Below are 20889 nucleotides of genomic sequence, written 5' to 3' on the forward strand. Positions count from 1 at the left end.
AAAAACATAGGCTGCAGCAAGCAATTGCTGGTTTAACTTCACTTTAATGGGTGCAACTCGCAAGATTAAAAATTGGGACATGGCATGGGGATATCAAACTGGATCTTCTTTTTGTTTTCTTATAATTTGATATATCATCAGCTTTACATGGCTAAACCTACAAGGGAGGTGAGTGGTATACAAAGTACATGTCCTGTCCATTACAATATTCATTTGGCCATTGCCCCCAACTTACACTTCAAATGCCTCTCTCAAACTGTCAAACATATACACAAACAAACAACCAACTATTCCCTCATCTGATCACATAAGTTCATTACCCTACTACTACGGTTTGGCTGTTCACAATTCTCTAGCCCTCAATCTCCGCTTCAGGTGCTCTAGTTTGCTACTCACTCTCAGAGGCAACTCGCCAGAAGTCTCATCATGGTTTGAACCTTCTAATCGTTTCTGTTGTATTACATCATGACGCATTGGTTTAAACCGTGTCTGGAAAGCCCGGTATGAGAAATACGGTAGCAAAGTGCAAATGACGACGAGGAGGGTCACCAGCCAATACAGAGGACTGGGAGCACAGGCTTCCACGAGAACTTTGTGCGCTGTTGTGGAAACATTCGGTGAGACGGAACCGTATATCACCAAGAATATATACCAGAAGGCGATACTTCCCCAGATGAAGAAGTGCTGGATCCAAGTGAAGTAGTTGATGGAGAGTGCCATTTGGCAGTTTACAACCCACACTACGCAAGTGTACATTGTGACCCCTAGGACTTCATAGTCAACTACTTTACCATCTCTACGGAGAGCCTGGCCAACCATGGAATTGGTGGTAAAGAAGAAGATAATTATGGAGCTCAAAACGCCATTAATCATCCAACCAAGTATACGGGTCCAGCTGAAGAGGAGGTTCTCCACTCCCTCCAGATACAAGGAGGGATACTGTCAACAGAACAAGAATGAACAATAAATAACTCTCGTAGCTCCAGAAAGCTTCAAGGACTATAATTGCTAACAGATATGAAGCACATGCTACTAGAGCTGATAATTGCTAACAGAACTCTTAAAATGGAATACTCTAATTACCAAACGCCAAGCTATATAGCAGTAACATAGAGAATATATCATGATTTTGCAGTCAACTGTCACCTTAGAGCTATAGCTTGTTCAGTATCTATTACCCCCTGAATACCCATTCATTTTTCCTTATTAGTATATTAAGCTCTTCAAAAGAGAAAAATTGTATACCTTAAGGCATAGTCGTGCAGAAACATCCTGATCAAAAACACCAAGAGCAATCACAGGAAGTGATGTGAAGAAGACATTGTAGAATGACATGTACCAATCATTGTAAGCAGGTTGACCAGAGAAAGAAGCATGGGCCTCAAACCAAAACAGAGTAAACCCAAATGTAATGTTCTTGTAGAAGAAGTAGCATATCTGCATTAGCCAAAAAGAATAGAATGGCACCTATCAACAGGGCATGCATAAATTCGTTGATTCTTTGTTGCCTAAGCCTCCAGACTATGCAAAACATATTACAAATTACAACGCAATTTTATTGGCAATAATCATGCTAATAAGAAGGAAACTGAAAGCCAAAAGATTAAAAAGAAACAACGATTGTCTACTTTGAAAGGGTGGCTTTGGTTCCTCAACTTACTGAGGGAAGAGCATTTTTATTTATTTCTTTTTAATTTTTCTTTTTGGTGACAATTATAAGAAACATGTTTTACCATCATTGATATGCGCCTGTAGCACCAGTGCCCATGTACAAGCAAGAGCCGCTCCAAAAAACGGAATTGAGCTATGGAAAAATCACTGGCCATTACCGCCTGCGTTTAGGAATCAAAAGGAATCAGAAGCTGGGTGTAAAATATAAATTTTTTAATTTACACGTCTGAGAGCTGTCAGACCAAAAATCACAATAAACAACTATTGGTAAATAGTGTGATAGACATATATATTCTCTATTCTCACGGCTTTCATAAGATGCCGAAAAATTAATTTCTCCACCAGCAGCAGATCAAATATATATTACTAACCACTGGGAAACAGACATACAATATGAACACTAGCTTTTACTACTTTGACAGAAATCCGGGCATATAAATCTTTTACAAGCAATATAAACATGTGAATATATTAAAAGAAAATAGAATACTAGAACAAGCATGCACTGAAGATGTTGAAGAATAGAAAAAATATGTATGTGAAATGCCACATTTGTGCAGCCCCAGAGGAGTTCGGATTGAAGGCATGCTATGTTGATTATTATTGGAAATCTTGCAAAGGTGTACAAATCAGATTAAAAATACAGTCACCTGCATCCCTTCAACACCACTAATGCCAACTCCAATATCAGCTTCTTGAAGCATGCCAACGTCATTTGCACCATCACCAACAGAAAGTGTTATTTTACCTGTTCCAAGTTTTACCAATCTCGTAACCTGCACATATTTAATAGTTCTATCAGATTATTTGATGCCAGCAGATGGCCATATGAAAAAACTTGGATAATTTGGATTGACATGCTCATGAGCGAGATACTTACAAGAGCTTTCTGTTTGGGTGTAGAACGGCAACATATAACAGAAGCACAATTAATTGCAAGTTCAAAAAACGATTTTTCCACATCCTTCTTGAGTGAAAATTCCAAGGACTTTCCATCAATTATCAAGCCAAATGACTTAGCTGGGCTAGAACTTTCTTTAGCTTGATTAATTTGCAAAACACCTTCTCCAATTTGCTTCCTTATGCTTACAAGAGAAGCCTTATAACAATCAAGGTTTCAGAAATTACCTGAGGGCAAAAGAAAAATAAAGGAAAAAGAGAATGTCATGGTTTTTTGCTTTAGGATTCTGTACCTTCTCAACTTCATCTTTATCCCCTTGTTTCTCCAAGGCATTTATATCTGGCAAATCAAGACTGATGACAATCTGTTTCATATCTTGTCTAAGTAAACTGCAAGCATACCTGTAAAATTTACAAAAACTATTAGTAACAAAAAATTTAAAATAACTATAATATGTAATTTGCAGAAGATATAATCTAGCATTAAAACTGCTGACATACCCTATGTTAACTGCAGTTTCCATCTTATCCCCAGTCAATACCCATATCTTTATCCCAGCCTGGGCAAGCTTGTTGATACATTCAGGAACCTGCGTCCCAGAGAACAGTATCAGTATGGAATTATTAATCTAGGAACGCAAACAATCCCTTATGAATATAAAAGTATGCCATAGTTTTGTTCTTCTGATATGAACTTCCAATTCACATCAGTGTTGAATTGTACAGGGCTCTAAATTCAGGGAGGACATAATAACAATTATTGGGCATAAACGAATACAGGTGAAAAGACTTATCACAGATGCTATCAAAATTTAATATTCACCCCCTTTTGCAGTTTGTCTTCAACAGCTGTAACACCAAGTAGAATTAAATCCGTTTCAATCTTATCAGCAACCCCATCCACCAGTACATCTCGACCTTCGGTGACAGAAGATTTGGCCTTCAGAAACTCCTTTTCCCATATTTTAAATTCTTCTTCACCGAGCTCGCGGTATGCAATCACCAAAGTTCGTAAACCTGCCTCAGCATATTTATGAATGTGCTCCTTGGACTGATCCTCAAACTGCCGCCCAGCTTTTGCAAGCCTTTCAAAAATTACACTGGACATATGCAGATAAATGAAAATCATGGATTCAACAGACCCTGCTGGCACCTTCAAACGGTGAACTGTAAGCATGAGAATTCAAGAGTCTAACCTGTCTGCACCCTTGCAAAGGAGCAATAATTTATTTTCTGGACTCCTTACAATTACTGACATTCTTTTCCGCGAACTACTGAACTCTAAGACATGAAGAAGCTCGTATTCCCTGGGATATAGAAACTTAGTCACATTATGTATGTATGTATGAGCTCGCACATATATATTGTACAAAGCAAAGGTTGTAGTAAGTAACTAAAATAAGTAATTAGTTACATGTATGCATGAGCTCGCACATACATACGCATGCTGTAATTGTTATGGCCTTCCAGCTGCTTAAAGACTACAAGGAGCCTGAATGTAAAAATAAACAGGTCACAGTACAGATGGAGCTAACCTGTCAACCTTTTTCCCAGTTTCAAAATCCAACTCATGCAATGATATGCTTGTTTGTGTCCTTTCGAAAAACTCAAAGCCAAGCTCCCTGGCAGCTATGACAAAAGCTGCTTCATCTGGCGATTCAGCTTCATAAGTTATTTCTCCTGATTTTTTATCCACAACTGGAATGGCTGTATGACACATCGCTAAAACCCGTAGGAATTTCTGTATTGTGTCTGAACGAGGTTCATTGACCCACTGGCCATTCACGATGCGTTCGTCTCTAAAGTTAAAACCCTTAACTGACTTTCCAGAGGCAACAACATCACTTGTATCCCTGAGTACATCAGATGATATGTCACCAGTTTTAGGCAGTCCATCCCTTCTGTTTGCCAGTGCCCTCTCCACTTCTGTCATACCATGGCCATAAGCAGTGCCTGCAATCGAGCATTTAATAAACTCCATGGAGTTACATGTCAATGTACCTGTTTTGTCAGAAAGTATCATATCAACCTGGCCAAGTTCCTCATTCAGATTAGACGTGCGTGCACGAGCTGGCCTATCTGTTTCCTCATAATACATATCCTGATCTTGGTTAATGAAAATACTCTGTAGTACCTTCACGATCTCTATTGATACGTACAGAGATATTGGTATCAGATATCCATACAACATAAGGGCAGTCAAGAAATGGAAAAAAGCAGCAAGTGCTGGTCTTTTGGGGTCATAAAACACAGTGGTATGATCTGGACGAAGATACCACCTTCTATACTTTCCACCACTGATATCTCGTTTAGTGTCAATTCCAAAAAAGACAGATCCGACAAAGGCTATCACAACCAGAGTACTGAAAAGAATGTAGATTATCTTATCCATTTTCCTCTCAATTTTACTTCTCTTTGAAGGAGGATCTGTAGCATTCTGCATCACTTTCGTGTCATGACCAGTAAACACAACAACACCATAGACATATTCAGTGTTTTTCAGCTTAGAGTCTCTTAAGAGCATCTGTTGTAAGGAAAGTGGGTAAGGTTTGCCATCATAGTACAAAGTCCCAACAAATGAATACAGATTTTCATTCGGGTCCTCACACTTGATCACTGCTTTAAATTTTTCCAAGGAATTTTCATCCTGAAGATGGGATGTCACCTCCAATGCATGCTTCAATTTTAAATTGGTTTCTCCATCAAGGTTCATAGTTTCAACATAGCAAATCCCATCCTCATAGCTCGATGAAAGCAAAAGCAGATCAGCAGGAAAGTACTCATCCTTGTGCACCTTCACAAGATCACCAACTCGGAGTTTCTTCCATCTGGTCTCGTAGAAAGTATAATTCCTACCATAAACTCTAACCTTTCGATTGTTTGCCCCAATATCCTGAAACCATTTCAAGATATAGCCAACTTAATTAGGACAAACAAATAAATAAACATCAAAACATTAATTTGAAGGTATCCTAATAATGTTGCTCTTTCCAATTATGCTGCAACCATTTTGGATATAGACAGTAAGCATCAATACATACTAAAAGGATGTACACAATCTCCATCGGTACAAATGCTCAAAAGACCGTTTGCAACAAATATGACTACATAATGTAAGTTGTAACCTTCCCTGCAAAACATTAACAAAAATATATGTTGATTGTCTGATTAACTTTTACTCTTTTAAACTGCTGCCCCCCCTTGCCCACCCCAGCGGGAGAGAGTTACAATTGAGGACCATAATTCTAATGCAATTATACTCCAAATTCTTTACAGAGTTATTAAAAAATGACTAAATAAGCTTAAGCTATCGCGTGTAAAATCAACGGTGCAATGCATTGACATGTAGATAATTACCTGTTTTCTTCGCCTCCAATCTTCAACAGCTTCCTTAGCCATAGTAGCTCCAATCACCACTAACAAGGGTGCCAGAACACTAACAGCTTTAAAAGGCGCCAATGGACTAAATGAAACACAAGCTACAACAAGAAAGTATATATTTGCAACCCTCCTAAACTGCTCAAACAAAGACTTGGGAATAAAATTAGCTGCCGTATACTTGGTAGTCGAAACATAATTTCCCCTGTCTCTCAACTGAAGTGCCTCAGGATTATCAGGGTCGTTACAATGCACAACCCTTGAGTACCCTCTTTCCCCAATTTGGGAATGACTATCATGAAAAGTAGATCGAATACACGAAAACGAATAGAGTTTGCTAAAATGTATCCCACGCCTTGTCTTCCGCCCTTCTGTCATTTTTGCAAGGTTGCACCTCAAACTCAGTCACTAAATTCTCTCCCCACTCAAATTTCCATCCACATTCCTCTTTCACTTTCTGGGAAAATCACCAACCAACCAAACAAGTCGCACCTACTTCCCAAAACACAAAATTTCCACCATTGCGCAGTCAATATACCCGCAGTTAAGCAAACACATTGACCAATCAAAACAAATTCTCTACTAGTCTAGGCCAATGGAGTAGCAGATAATTAACACAATCTACCCAAATTTGACAAAACCATTGGAGGAGCTAAAAGATCATAACTTGAGCGACACATAAGAGCTTTGAATGCCTTGCGTAGCCAGAGACACAAAGTCGGTGAGCAAAGTATATATCTTAAAGCTCCATTTTGATCCCACAGACTAATTATTTAAAAAAAGAAAAAAAGGCAAAAGCAAAGAAAGGCTGATGATTTTAACTTAAAACAAAGATTGCAAGTGCTATAGAGCTAAAACTAGGACGGGAATTTTAGGAAACCCTAGAAGAAGTTGTGTTTCCGAAAATTCCTTACTTCCATTTCCAGGCTGCAGAGATCTCTTTCTTGTGGTTGCTTGTTTGGTTTCAGCTCAAATGTAGAGAGAGAGTAAAATGAAAAAAGTGAGCTTTGTATGAGTAGTACTAGTAGTTAGCTTTGCCGCTTTAGTAAGCAAAAGCTGGGGACATAGAGGGGAAGAGAGATCTATATATTTTATATATATACATAGGTAAAAATAGGAGGCGAAGCAGGTGATCATGCCGTAACGAGTGCGACTCGAGTCTCGAGTCTGTAGACGATGAAAGATGACGTAAGGTAGATGAAGATCGTTCTCAATCTTTGCCGCACACGTGGCTGATTGCGCCGCTGGGTCCTTCCCTCTTTGACCCTTCCCCTTCCCCTTCGCAAAAGCAAACAAAACAATTCCTTATCCTCCTTTTTCCTTTTACTCTTTAATTATTTCATTTTGGGAAAGAAAAAAAAAATTACAAAAGAATTTTATGCTGACAAAACGGACAAAGAAGAAAAAAACGAAAAAGGAAAGGGCGTCTTGGACGACGTCGTTTTCTGTTGAAATAGTTATTTTGAGCACATTTTGTTTTGTTCCATGGTTTCACGGTTTCACCTGCACAACTGCACAACTGCACAAAATTTAAAGCTTGACTTGACACGGTTTTCCTTGTGTCCTTCCATGTTGTTCTCAATCTCAACTTCTGGTCCAAAATTACAAATTAAATAAAGGTGAGGGATCTGCCTAGTCATCTATTTGTCTACGAGCTTGCAGCTTAATTACATATGCTTGGAACAACAGAAACTTATGCTTAAGTAATCAATTTTAAGAAATTAAACTTCTGTTATTGTTCAGATGCTCGTCGCTTAAGTGGTTAATAATATTCACTTATACACTTGAATTTTGTATTTATTTCAACAGATGATGAATTGAATATATGAATTAGTTGAAATTGTGTCAAGCTCTAATATATAATTAGAAACTAAAAAAGGTTGTTAAGTTTAACTTAAGTCTCAAGTCTTATCGGTTCCCTCCTTAAAGGCTTGAAGCCTTCGGGGCCATGGCTCATGGTGGGAAAATGGAAATCTCACCTTGAGACAGGTGGCTCGAGTGACAGCGGGTAGACCCGAGTGGGTTCTCCTCCGGCCGACAAGACAAGAGAGTGGCATGGTGGGACCCTCAAAGCTTTAGGACGTATAAATTCTAAAGCCGGATTCCAACACTGTGCCACGTGTAATTTGGGCTCCATTTCATGTCATTGTTGCCGTCGGGCCCGGCCACCATCTCCACCTTCACTTTCGTACACTGCAATCTAGATAGATTATAATCCACGATCCATGCACATGCACATGCACCCATCTCATCTCACTCACTCCCCCATACATCCATGCATTGCCGCCACTCTTGTCTTGTGTACAAAGTCATTGGCCCACCTAATTTAAAGGTGCCAATTCAATCCCACGTCCTCAATTATTATACATCTTTAATCATTGTTAAGATACACACCATCTCATACACGTGTCAGACATACATGTGTGCTCGTTTTGGGCCGAAATTATTGTGTGCTGCTGAAATACCGTCTCGCGATGTAGCCAAATCCGTTAAATTATTACATGTTACATCGTGCATTAATAACATCATGTGACGGTGTTTTGCTCTCTCAGTTGCACCCAAAAGCTTCCTCATATAAAGGCTTGGTTCAAAAGCCCGCATTAAGCCTATCTTAACTATTGGGGTTAGGAAAGTAATTTCGAGTGTAGTCAAGGCTCAACCCATTGAAATCGGGTGTGTTAAGAATAATTTGGCCCAAGCCCAATATCGTCAATTGGGTTGAATAAGGCACCACAGCGGACGGGCCTCATCAGAGCCCTCTGTTCTAAAGCCAGCTAATCATGCACTGTCTCTCTCGTGACCCAAATTTAGGGCTCTCTCTCTCAGGGGCTGCGATCACGATAAATACCCGATACTTGCAATTTCCCTCCGATACATTGACTATTTGAACTAAAATCTCGACGCGGGGCCCACCCCATTTTGCAATCACGGTTGCCCTGGCCTTGCCTCGCCCCCTGTGAAAATATATTTTGTTGTTACCAAAAAAAAAAATATATATATATATATATATATATATATTTTGTCTGCAATGATATTTGATTTTGATTTTCCCCACAAAATTGAAGGCAGAAAAAGGGGCTTTCCTTTTACCTGTTGTATTTATTTATTTATTTAAATTTCGTTTAAAAACAGAAATTATTTATAGAAAAAAGAAAAAAAAATGGTGAGAGATTCGATCTGAGGACCAAAGCCTGAGCGACAGTTGGATATAGAGAGAGAGAGAATAAGAGAGACAATCGGGGGACTTCAATCGACGAGCAATTTGAGCTGAATCGACGTCGTTTTGTGGGGGGAGTTCTCATTTTGTCTGAATAATTGTCAGAACAACTCAGATTCAGTTCTGGACCTTCTGGTTCGTCCACTTTCACGACGAAACACAACGAGCTCCACTTTGCTGGCGAAACCCTACTCCATACGTACTCGGTACTCCCGCTGATAATTCTTCAGGTTCATCATCCGCCCGTACACTTAAAGCAATTGAATTTAGCGGATTTTTTTTCAAGTTCATAACTTTGTTTAGCAGCAATTAAAAAGTGTTGTTATTTTTTCTGTTGTTTTGCTTAATTCATTTCATTTCTTCATGTTTATATTAAAATCTAGTAATCTGGTTTGGTGGAGCTGACAAATGGGTAACTGGAATTCAGTTTGATGATTTCTTATGGTTCTGAGGTGGCAAGTTTTAAATTTGAATGTGTAGTGTTGCTAATTTGATTGTAAAAATGTGGAAATTTAGAATGGTCGATTGTAGCATCGCAATTTTAATCCCCCGCCTCCGCCCTCTTCTGTCTTAAAAATCCAAGTTGTGATGAATTGTTGCAAGGAAGGTTTATTTTCTACTTCTCTAATGAGTAAATTGTTGCATAGAAGCATGACTGTAAGGAAGTGGGAATTGTTCAGAAACTGATCAAACAAGAGCTCTTGTAAGATGGTTTGTTTTCTGGACACAATTTTAAGTAGATTTGTACTTTCCAATACAATCGGCCCTTTAAGATCCAGAAAGCAAGTGCGGTTACCCATTACTGAGCTAAGATTAATTTTTGAACTGTGTTTGGTGTTCACTAAACCCATTGGTGGGTTAAGTTATGTTTATTGGAATTTTATTTGTTATGATTTATATGAGCAATGTCATGGCCTCAAGTTTGATATTTTCCTTATTTCTGCCAAAATAATAATCTGGATCGCTGAAGTAGTCATTTCTGGCCTTCTTTCTTGTGTTAATATGGCTAACTTGTTCCTCTTTGATTTTGTAGGAATTGTTTCTTATTTTTTCCTAAGACATCAATCATTGCCATCAGCGTGCACCATATATGATAAACACTCAAGTTGGTCTTGTGAGAATAGTGGGCAGTTCAAAGTCAGGCAGCGTTAGTCTGCACTATTGATGACGTTACTAGATATGGCTTTGTGCTCTCAGTGCTAATTCCTTCTAAAAGTGCTTCAGATTGATACCTTTCTTTTGTCTTACGGTTTCCTGCTCAATTGAATGGTAGCAAGTTCTATCCAGAATTCTTGTCAGTGTATGTAATTATATTGTCGCCTATTGTATAACTAGCTAGTGCTGTTTTAGAGTTCCTGAAATTAATTAGGTCATAAATGGAAGCATTTGGTGAAAGAAATATCTGAATGGAGTTACTGGATGAACATGCAATTTTGTGTTGAACCAAGGGAAAATGCTATCAAATTGGAATCCCTGTATTAATTTGATGCTTATTTCCTTTGGGTACACTTTATTCATGTTCTTTGGGATATCTAGAAGTAAAGAGGGTTTCAACAGTGTGATATAAGAAGAAAGCATGGAGTATGTATCAGACAAAAGATTTCCTCTGGATGCAAAAGATTATAAGTTATATGAAGAAGTCGGTGAAGGTGTTAGTGCTTCTGTGTACAGGGCACTCTGTATACCACTTAATGAGATAGTTGCTATCAAGGTTCTTGATCTGGAAAAGTGCAATAATGACCTGGTATGTGGACTACTCTCTTTTGTAAATCACAATTTATCTGTCGAGTTTATTTTTTAATGCACCTGGTTGACATCTAAATGGTGCTAATATTTGGCTTGTCTTGTTCACTTGGGTTCTATGTCTTAATATATTTGGACTAATTGAAATCTATGCATGTATTGCATACTATTTTGAGAAGGAATCCCATCACATCATGGATGACTTCAGGAGTTTATGGGAGAGTTATTCTTCATTATTTTCATGTTGAATGTGCTCTTAAAGTTTGGGTACAACTGTGAGGCATTTATAACAGGATTTATCTGAGAAAAAAATAAGTTTCTGATTACAACACTTTTTAAGGTCATCATACGAATTCAAATGCCCTCCAAGAACATTTTCTGTATGATTGACTGATTTGTTGTCTTGAAGCTGTTTGATGGGATGATTTAAGTATAAATTTGAAGGACCATCTAAAATTGTATCTTTCTTGTCAAATTATGCAGGATGGTATCCGGAGGGAGGTACATACGATGACTTTGATTAATCACCAAAATTTATTACGAGCACATTGTTCGTTCACTGCTGGCCACAGCCTTTGGGTCGTGATGCCATATATGGCTGGGGGATCCTGCCTGCATATAATGAAATCTGCATATCCTGAAGGTTTTGAAGAGCCTGTTATTGCGACTTTATTGCATGAGGTTCTAAAAGCTCTTGTATATCTACATGCTCATGGCCACATCCATAGAGACGTGAAGGTATCATACTCGGCTTGTTGATCCTATCATCTTACCATCAATTTTTGTGTATATTCATGTACTTCAGGGATATTTAGTTGTTGATTGTCTTCATTATGTAATAATCATTGACTTTTCTAGAGAACGAATGAAATTTGTATCCTTGGAACAAAGGGTTCCGGTTCAATACATGAGAAATTTATTTATTTGCTTTTGAAGAGATTAATTGTATGCTTTGTGATATATTGTTAAATCTTTGTACAAAACCTCTTACAGGTGTGCATAGGCCTACATGTGTGTGTCCTCTGTATGTGACAAGCTTGCGTTCAGTTTGCTTTATATTTCTTAGCATGCTGTTATTTATGTCTTTTTATGTTGAAGGATGGTCTGCACTAAGTTTTTTTTATAATCGAGAGATGCACTTGTTTTCTTATTCATGTTCCTAACTTCCATTTTCAGGCTGGGAATATTTTAATTGACTCTAATGGTGCAGTCAAGTTAGGTGACTTTGGAGTGTCAGCATGCATGTTTGATACTGGAGATAGACAGCGTTCCAGAAATACTTTTGTTGGAACTCCGTGCTGGTATTTTCTCAATCTTTTCCTTCAGACTTACATATGATGCTCTAATATTAAAGATCCTATTGCCACTGTTGATTCACTTAGGGCAATTGAAGTTCTACGTATGTTAAAATACTATATTTTGCTCTTTTTCCTCAGGATGGCTCCTGAAGTTATGCAGCAATTGCATGGCTATGACTTCAAGTGAGTGGGTTGCTTAGCCGATCTCTGACTTTCTTTGTTCTCTTTTTTCACTTGTTTGTCTACTGCAATGTATTTTTGGTTGAAGACTTGAAGTTTCTTATGTTATGTTTTACCTTTTTCTCCATGAACAGAGCAGACATCTGGTCATTTGGAATAACAGCACTTGAGCTTGCTCATGGCCATGCCCCATTTTCCAAGTATCCACCCATGAAAGTAAATATCTTGATTTTTTGATATTTAATGAAATCTTCCTGCTAGAAGTGTTTCAGTGGTGCTTATAATGAGAATGTACAACTTTTCTCTTCACTTTTCCACCCTTATTGCAGGTTTTGCTGATGACTTTACAAAATGCACCCCCAGGCCTTGACTATGAAAGAGACAGGAGATTTTCAAAGGTTTGTGTTGGCCAGTTGAAACTCACATCTTCCATTCTCAAATTTAATTCATGAAGTGCTACATTTTCCAGTCTTTCAAAGAGATGGTAGCTGCTTGCTTAGTGAAGGATCCAAAGAAACGTCCAACTTCAGAGAAGCTTTTAAAGCACCATTTTTTCAAACATGCACGACCAGTTGATTATCTGGCTCGTACTATTCTTGATGGCCTTTCTCCACTAGGTGATCGTTTTAGGATGCTGAAGGTCTTGTGCTACTCTCAGACTCTCTTCTCTGCTTGATTATTTAGTTGTGATGTGTGGCATAATTTCAGCTTCATTTTTTACTTGTTATGTTTTAGGCAAAAGAAGCTGATCTCCTTGTGCAGAATAAGGCTCTGTATGGGGATAAAGAACACTTATCGCAGGTGAGAGTTGTGTACAAAATTATATAAATTTGGTTAGGTGTTTTCTTGTAGTCTAGATTGGTCTTTTAGGCTTCGGCATTTCAAGTTTACCCTCCACATTCTAGTCTTCAGCACTTTAGTGTTTAAAAGGTCTAAATGAGTACATATTATTTAGTTACTCAGAAAGTCACAGATATGAGTCCATCGCCCTCTTTAAGGCCCATAACATTTATATTTTATGAACAGGAAGCTTTTGTCTAATACTGCAAACGAATGGAACATAATAGGGCCTTCGGTTAAGTTTGTATTCTTCATCATAGTCAAATTTGTCTCTGTGTGCATGCATTATAATGTGTAATCAAATCATCTTCCTCAATATCTAAGATCATTATTCCTGGAGTTTGGGTAGCCAAATATCAACACTATCCTGATATAATTGTACTCACTTGCAGCAAGAGTATATCCGAGGAATCAGTGCCTGGAATTTCAACCTTGAGGATTTAAAAAATCAAGCTGCCCTTGTAAGTCATGTGAATTTCTAGCCTATGTATACTTCGTTATTCTTAATTTCTTAAGAAAATTGTTTTATTCGTCAATGGAATATTCATTTATCATTATTGTTTTTTATTTTTTATATTATTTCTGACACAGTGTTGCCTGCAGATTCAGGAAGATGGCATGCCCAATGCATCAAGTAAGAAGCAAAATGAGAAGGATGAAGATGTTAGTTTTCCAGCTGAGGGGGCAGCTATTGAAATGGAAAACCAACCAAATGCTGCACAGGAGGTATGGGAACTACTGTGAAAAATGATATCTGTATTGATTTATTTTAATCTCCCTTGCCCTCAGATATTCGATTTATGAAGTTCTAATTATCCTTTTGTGTTTGGCATCTGCCTTTTTTAGGATGGTTTCAACGATCTTCATGATTTGGACAGCTCACTTGCTTCATTTCCTATTAAACCTCTTCAAGCACTTAAGTATGACTGCTTTCCCTTTTTAGTCATATTTTCCACTGATAACACAAAAACTGATTTTGTGGGCAGGGAAAATAGTTGTCTAAGAATTATCATTCTGCAACAGATTTTGTATTGCAGTCTGAAATTATTATACAATATATTAAGATGTTTGCTGCAAGTTATTGCATTTTATGTAATATGGGATTTCCCAAAATTTATTGAGATACTTTGTGTTTATTTGGAGTAAATTTATTTAGCATTTTCATTTTCCTTGGGGCTGTAATCGCTCCCTTTTTTGGAAACTTCATGTTTTGAATGTAAAAGTTGTTTTCATGTTTGCTTGGCTGTTTAAACATTTAAAAATTCATTTAATTTTAAAAAATATATTATTTATGTAATTAATTATGTTTTCTGATGCAGAGGCTGTTTTGATGTTTGTGAGGATAATGGGAGTGCGACTAGTCCTAGAACCATTGTTCAAGAAAATGGAAGAAGCGAGGGTGAGACTTCAGGTCAAAGTAGTTATTTACCACGTCATGTCATTCCCGAGCCTAAAAATTTTTTGAGTGGTTCAGTACTACCGGATAGTGTGCTTTCTCCTAAAAAGGTTATTGGTGATGGGGAGAGGTAAGCTTTCTTCAGGATAAAGTTTTTTGGTTTGTTTATTATGCTAGGTTCTCTAGAATGACCTCATCGGTAGAATGCTCTATTGTTCTTTCCCTTTTTTCAACCAGAAGAAAGTGAGCTTTGCCTCTCCCCTTCAATGCATCAAGCATTGTTTGCATGCTCATGCTATCTCTGACTGAATGAAACGAAAGCTCCTTGAATTCCATATGTAGTTACTTCTTGTTTTATATAACTGCATACATGATATTTTGAAGGGATCATCTACAATTAAAACATCAACCTGAGCGGAACTATAGTGGTCCATTGCTGTATCGCCAGAAGGGTCATGCCAATAACCCTGCTTCTGGTTTGTCTTCTGTGGTTCTGTGCTTCTCATTTATTACCTATGTCTAATTTCTGATGCCACACCTATTTGTCCTTATTTAAAGCTATTATGGTATTGCATTTATTTATGCAGCTGAGGATATGTCTGAAGGAGCAGTTGTCCAACGTAAGGGGCGCTTCAAGGTCACTTCAGCGGACCTCAGTCCCAAGGTACATATGAATAAAGAATTTATCCTCGCTATGTGCTCAGCTTGTGGTTAACACAAGGGCAGAGCCATTAATCTGATATCTTGAAGAATTTTTATTCTCTTTTACCAGTTTGCTTATGCTGTAGCTACCACTTGTAAATTTTTATCTTTATGAGGCCTGGTTATTGGAAATTGGTTTGCAAAATTGATTGAATTGTGGGTTTATAACATATATACTTTAGAATGTTCTCTGCTATTCATCAGAAGTTTGGCTCTCAAGAATGCAATTGCATTTTGTTTGACCCATCTACTGGTTTCAGTTTTTCATCAGATTTTTGCTCAGCACCCATTGGGGTTTTATGTCTACTTTGTGATTTTTGAATCTAACTCGTAATTCTCCTCCTAGTTTAGTATATGCTCAATAGCTAGCTGCATTAAATTTGTCTATTTATGATGTTTCACTTCATAAAACAGTAGGGGTGTAACTTTTATCTTTTAGGCAATGGGCTTATAACCATTGCTATTCTAATCTATTTTCCAGGGTCCTTCGAACTGCTTTTTTGGTCCTGCTTGTGGAGGTTCAGCTAGTCCAGCAACCACAAACCTTGGAGCCACCACTGTTCTCCCATCATTACAATGTATTCTGCAGCAAAACAGCTTGCAAAGGGTATGTGCCAGTTTCTATTTCTTACCCAATTTTGTAGAGGAGATATTATGTCTCAATTTTCTGTTTTCCTCATTTGACAGGAAGAAATAGTTAAATTGATCAAATATGTGGAACAGACCTCTGGTAATTTCCCAAACTTTTCATCTCACATTTTTGGCCTTTAACTGTGTCTGCAAATTTTTGTTGGGTTTGATACATTCAGCTTCACACAGGAACACAAGGGGAGTCCATTGACGCAAGCAGCAGTGATCTTTTGCAGGTAAAGGTTGGGTTTAGTTACCTTTAACATATAAGCCATTTTTCGAAATCATATTCGTTTTACATGAAGTGACTTTATAATATTGTTGCTTGATGAGTCGTTATTAATTGAAAATGCTTATAAGCTACAATAGTTTTCTCCCCATTCTAGTGGTAGTTTGTGTTACATCTGATTCTTGAAAGTAATTTGGTCTTATGGACTTTAAGCTTGAGCTAGATTTTGACAATGCCACATGTCATATTTGATGCAGATGCCTCCGGCCTCCGGGAGGGAGAGAGAATTACAGTCTCTGGTGATTCATCTGCAACAGAGGTATATGAGTAATTAAGTTTTTTTTGGTGATGTAATTTTGGACCTTCTTATCAACGTTCTACTTATACTCCATCTGTAATGTCAGTGTCGGGAATCTCGTTGAACAATTGCAAAGACAGAAGTTGAAAAATGCCCAGGTTTGTGTATTTATCTGAATGGCTTTTGTTGGAGATTTTATATTCTAGGGGGAAGAGAAATATATTTTTGGGTTATCTGTAATCAGAATGTTTCTTGTAAGTGATCAGAAGATGTCTTCTCGTACTTTTGCAGTTAGAAAGACAATTGAAAGTTATGACCAACAAAGACGAAAATATTAGAAACGGAAGTGAAGGATAATGGCAATGTCATGTCTGCAGTCTACCATTGTCAACCATACAATTGCTTCGGCGGAAAAATAGAAAATGTTGCTGAAAGAAGATGGAAGTGTGACGGCGGTGTTGTGGCCACCGCTTGATGATTTCGTTGGTGCTTTGATTGTATGTGGAATCTGCAATAGGAGCAATTTTCTTCCTCTTCTTTCTTTTGTTGTACTCGTAGTGTACCATATGTGTGAATGTGTGTTAGTGCAGACGTTCAAATTTTGAGAATGCTATTCCTTGAATCCCGTTGTGTAACAAGTAATTTATTGAACTGATATTGTAATTATAATTCATATTAGTTCAATTCTCTCTTTTTCTGTTCGACCAAAAAAATAGTTCTCTTCATAGTCGCGCCTTCTACCCGTTGTGTCAGCTTCAAGGGCTGCACATGCAACTTGTCGACCAAACAACTCTCAAAACAGAATAAAATCTTATTTTTAGTAGGGTTAAAAAATGAACCAAGTTTCAAATCAAATTCAATTTGGATTATAAAACAACAAAACAGATTCTAATTCAATCGAAACCATCAACCCTATTTGTCAAGTGTTAAGTCATATCAACGGCCTAAATGTATAATTCACTAAAAGTTATCAGAATGTGCCAAAATAAGAGAAACTACAATTGAGCTTAAATAATCTGTTTCATCAATCAGTTCTTCAATTCTTCGAATTGTCTCCAAGGTAAGATGTGTGCTACTCGTCAAGCAATGAAATTATAACATGATGACACCCTACTACTGATTACTTGTGGTGAGGGTTGGATTGATTCTTGCTGGAAAGTAATTAAGGGTTTCGATAGCAAACTTCATTCGTCACAGGCAGGGCGAATCCTGATCACAACTTCACACTACTACCAGAGACGATTCCCGATCACAGCAGAAACAATGCCTTTCAATGTCTCCTGCATGACATAATTGGAATTACAACAAATATATTGGCCAAAAAGCATCTATAGACTTAGGGGGTTGGTTAGTACCACTGAATGGTCTTTGAGACCAAGAGAAAGCATTAATGGCCTGGAGGAGCCTGAGTTACTGCAAACACAACCCGCTGTGTTAGAACATTACATGTTCAGCTAGTACTTTCTGAAAGAAACAGGCTGTTCAACAAACATATTAGAAATAGAACATTAACAAGCGAACCTTGCTTCACAATATTCACCCAAAAAAAAATTAACAGGATCAGTAACTGGTATTGAATAAGGAAAAAGAAACTCCTATAAATAGAGATATACCTGATGTGTTCAATAAGTTGACGAGCACAGGACACTAGCATTGGCTGCAGATGTTAAAGAGGATATAAATGAGCACAAAAGTCAGTCAGCAAGGAATATATAAAACTAACAGGCTATATTGCACCGGCAATCTTACCTCATCTCGCTTGCCAAAGATTACAGACACGTTGAATGTTGGATGGATTGCCATCCCTTCCTCCTTCCTGAAGTTGAAAATAATATACACCACATAAGCTCCTCGACGGGGCACTACACCATTCATTGCCAATAGGCATATAGCAATTTTCAGGTATCAAATGGGTAAAGTACAAATCAATGTAAACAACACTAGTAATAACAAAAGCTTCGGACACAGAAATGAAACTAATGAATATGCAGAATACCTGGCTTGCAGTATGGTGCCCATAGCTCCTATTTGAGTTGCAATGACCTGAGCAAGTGTTTAAAATATTAGAAGTTGGCACAAAAAGACTGCAGTCTTTCCATGCACCCACCACCCCCAATCCCAAAAAAAATATAAAAATAAAACCCAACACTCACAAGGAAATGATCATCATAACTGCAAATGACTACATCTGTTTTGCTCCCCTGCCAAGCAGAAACCATGGCAATTCTTGGGTGAGTGAGATTCAAAGTCAAATTAGAAAACCCAAATTAGCTCTAACAATCAATGTTCGAAAAATCGGGGACTAGGCGAGGGGTCGTCGCGGCCTGATGGTGGTCGTCGACTCGTGAGAGAGAGAGAGAGAGAGAAGGAGGAGACAGCGTGAGGTTGGTTTTCTTTAAAGTCAGAAAAAAAAAAATCTATATAAAAACAAGAGCCGCTCCGCCTAGGCGGCCGCCTAGCCCGCCTAGCCCGATTTTTCGAACGCAACTAACAACAACAATAGCTTAGTAACGCGGAAGTCGCAGAGTAGCAGAAACAAAATTGGAGAAGACAATGAAGCAAACAAGTGTAATTGATCGAACATGAATAAGCAGAAAATAAAATACCTTAATTTCCAAGGAGAGCTTCTTGTGGGGGACAGGGAAGCTGCCCATAACTATCTCTGAGATTCTCTACGCCCTCAAGACGACTTTTACACCAGCGGACTCGACCAGACTGCTGTAAATTCACCTTGTTCTCTTTTCTTTTCAGTGTGAGTTGATTTATTTTCTGTTTGTTTTGGGCCTAAATTTTTCAAGCCCAGCTAAGCTAAGCCCAAAATATTTAATTAGAGTGTGGTGGTCCACACTTGGACTTTACTTGTACAAGTCCAAAAAGTTTAAAACAAAGTCCAAAAAGTTTAATTACATTAATGATATAATTGTCACATCAGATACGTGTTAGTTACGATCTTAATGGTGGCAACTAACTCTCGTCTCGCGTGTGTGGTCGTGGTGTGTAGATGATATCCCGTGCTCACTTGTCATTCAACACGTGAGCTGCTCTTGCCGCCACAAACCCGCCCTTCTTCAAACCTAAAGCCCAGCCAAGCCAAGCCAAGCCATATCAATTTTCTCATTTTTAACAATACTCTACTTTTTTTACTTCAAAAAAGCTTCACATCACATTATTTATTGAATGTATCCTTCTTCTTCTTTTTTAAATTTAAAGCAGCCTGCTACTATTCACAGCACTCCAAAATTAGTATTTTATTAATTTAAAAAACAAACAAAAAGAAAGCTGAATAATGAGAGATTGAATAACATTTTCATTATGAGTGCTACTATTTTCATCCATCTTATCTTACCACCCATCATGTAAATATGAAAAAACACAATAATATCTTTTCATCCACCATTATTCCCAAAATATCCTTTAATTATTAATTCAAGCAAATTACACCTCTCCACCTCACGCCACTGAGTCTCTACTCGAGAAATTATAGAATGGTACCGTACCACCACGTCAGCTGGTGATACTCCCACTCAAAATATGCCATGTGTCTTAATTTTTTAACAACTCAAATTTTATTTTACAGCTGGACTTATTTTTATCCACTGAAATAAAATTAGAAAAATAAAAAAAAACTTAAAGGAAAAAAGAAAAGAGAATATCTCAGTAACCCAACCCCAACCCCCACGCCACCCAGATCTTCCTCTTCCTCTGCTTGTGAGTAAGCCAAATCCCCATAGCCCAATAAATTATTGCAACCATGTATCACAAAGAAGATTAGGTATTATATTGGATCTAATAAGCATTTGGATGGTGACATGGTAAAGCATGATTGACGGCCCCTCAAGACTCAAGTCGGGGTGTCGTTTGTGAGACTAAAGGGCGTTGTTGGGTTTTGGGGATTGTGTTACGGTTGATATGATACACCCACCTCCCATCCCAATCTTCTTCGCGAATCACATCTGCTAGGGAAACCTTCATCAACGAGAAAATATGTATGGATCTAGGGGATAGTCACTGAAAGGTTGAGAAAGTTAAAAAAAGGGCAACAGAGAGAGAGATAAAAGATAGGGAAGGGACGACGGCCAGAGCAGGCGGCGCGGGGTTGGCGTATTGCGGTGGGCGGTGGCTCTGCTCTTTTTTCTTCTTCTTTCGATTTTCTTATTTTCTTAATTTTATTTTAAAGGGTTAAAATTAGGTTGAATTCCAGGTGTAAAATAAAATTTGAGTTGTTAAAAAATTAAGACACATGGCATATTTTGAGTGGGAGTATCACCAGCTGACGTGGTGATACAGTAAACATTATGATGTTAGTTATTTGTCTTCTAACACCTATTTTTATGCATGTTACAGGTCATGGTTCTATATACAACTACACAAAATTCATTGACGGTTTAACCTTCATGGTAAAACATA

At 37.9% G+C, this 20889-nt stretch overlaps 3 protein-coding genes across 4 annotated transcripts; 1 reads left to right on the plus strand and 2 right to left on the minus strand.

Moving 5' to 3' along the window:
- Positions 1–91: 91 nt before the first annotated feature.
- LOC110755586 (ATPase E1-E2 type family protein / haloacid dehalogenase-like hydrolase family protein) lies at positions 92–7029 on the minus strand. Its single transcript, XM_021956848.2, has 11 exons — positions 5929–7029; positions 4107–5464; positions 3768–3878; positions 3395–3671; positions 3073–3161; positions 2865–2973; positions 2552–2770; positions 2322–2447; positions 1734–1832; positions 1246–1437; positions 92–939 (listed from the first exon to the last, which is right to left on the minus strand). The coding sequence occupies exons 1-11, from the start codon at positions 6325–6327 to the stop codon at positions 343–345; spliced, it is 3576 nt and encodes a 1191-aa protein (XP_021812540.1). The 5' UTR covers positions 6328–7029; the 3' UTR covers positions 92–342.
- Positions 7030–9073: 2044 nt separating this feature from the next.
- LOC110757848 (Protein kinase superfamily protein) lies at positions 9074–17183 on the plus strand. Its single transcript, XM_021959619.2, has 21 exons — positions 9074–9396; positions 10200–10910; positions 11393–11647; positions 12086–12210; positions 12346–12390; positions 12522–12603; positions 12717–12785; positions 12857–13027; positions 13123–13188; positions 13620–13688; positions 13831–13953; positions 14074–14147; positions 14547–14753; positions 15008–15099; positions 15211–15287; positions 15807–15932; positions 16013–16055; positions 16145–16191; positions 16442–16503; positions 16589–16640; positions 16774–17183. The coding sequence occupies exons 2-21, from the start codon at positions 10743–10745 to the stop codon at positions 16837–16839; spliced, it is 2019 nt and encodes a 672-aa protein (XP_021815311.2). The 5' UTR covers positions 9074–9396; positions 10200–10742; the 3' UTR covers positions 16840–17183.
- A 142-nt stretch (positions 17184–17325) lies between these two features.
- Positions 17326–19236, minus strand: LOC110754794 (proteasome assembly chaperone-like protein). 2 transcript variants are annotated; one of them, XM_021955966.2, is made up of 7 exons: positions 19089–19236; positions 18636–18683; positions 18479–18525; positions 18232–18298; positions 18096–18139; positions 17838–17895; positions 17326–17762 (listed from the first exon to the last, which is right to left on the minus strand). In XM_021955966.2, the coding sequence occupies exons 1-7, from the start codon at positions 19134–19136 to the stop codon at positions 17712–17714; spliced, it is 363 nt and encodes a 120-aa protein (XP_021811658.1). In that variant the 5' UTR covers positions 19137–19236; the 3' UTR covers positions 17326–17711. The 2 variants fall into 2 exon arrangements, with proteins under 2 accessions (XP_021811658.1, XP_088106171.1); XM_088250045.1 differs by lacking the exon at positions 18636–18683 and having other exon boundaries at positions 19089–19214.
- Between the last annotated feature and the right edge of the window lie 1653 nt (positions 19237–20889).

Source organism: Prunus avium, chromosome 3 (assembly GCF_965620075.1).
Source record: "Prunus avium chromosome 3, drPruAviu1.hap1.1, whole genome shotgun sequence".
NCBI lineage: Eukaryota > Viridiplantae > Streptophyta > Magnoliopsida > Rosales > Rosaceae > Prunus > Prunus avium.

What these genes read in the sequence shown, in the direction of transcription:
- LOC110757848 (XM_021959619.2), top strand. Translation starts at nt 10,743, where the DNA reads ATGGAGTATGTATCAGACAAAAGATTTCCTCTGGATGCAAAAGATTAT. An exon ending in ATCGTTTTAGGATGCTGAAG is followed by an intron (nt 13,028 to 13,122) that starts GTCTTGTGCTAC and finishes GTTATGTTTTAG; the next exon opens with GCAAAAGAAGCTGATCTCCT. An exon ending in ATAAAGAACACTTATCGCAG is followed by an intron (nt 13,189 to 13,619) that starts GTGAGAGTTGTG and finishes ACTCACTTGCAG; the next exon opens with CAAGAGTATATCCGAGGAAT.
- LOC110754794 (XM_021955966.2), bottom strand. Translation starts at nt 19,136, where the DNA reads ATGGGCAGCTTCCCTGTCCCCCACAAGAAGCTCTCCTTGGAAATTAAG. An exon ending in GGCACCATACTGCAAGCCAG is followed by an intron (nt 18,299 to 18,478) that starts GTATTCTGCATA and finishes TTTCAACTTCAG; the next exon opens with GAAGGAGGAAGGGATGGCAA. An exon ending in TCTTTGGCAAGCGAGATGAG is followed by an intron (nt 18,140 to 18,231) that starts GTAAGATTGCCG and finishes TAACATCTGCAG; the next exon opens with CCAATGCTAGTGTCCTGTGC.
- LOC110755586 (XM_021956848.2), bottom strand. Translation starts at nt 6,327, where the DNA reads ATGACAGAAGGGCGGAAGACAAGGCGTGGGATACATTTTAGCAAACTC. An exon ending in GAAACTGCAGTTAACATAGG is followed by an intron (nt 2,974 to 3,072) that starts GTATGTCAGCAG and finishes TAAATTTTACAG; the next exon opens with GTATGCTTGCAGTTTACTTA. An exon ending in ACAGGCGCATATCAATGATG is followed by an intron (nt 1,438 to 1,733) that starts GTAAAACATGTT and finishes TGGCTAATGCAG; the next exon opens with ATATGCTACTTCTTCTACAA.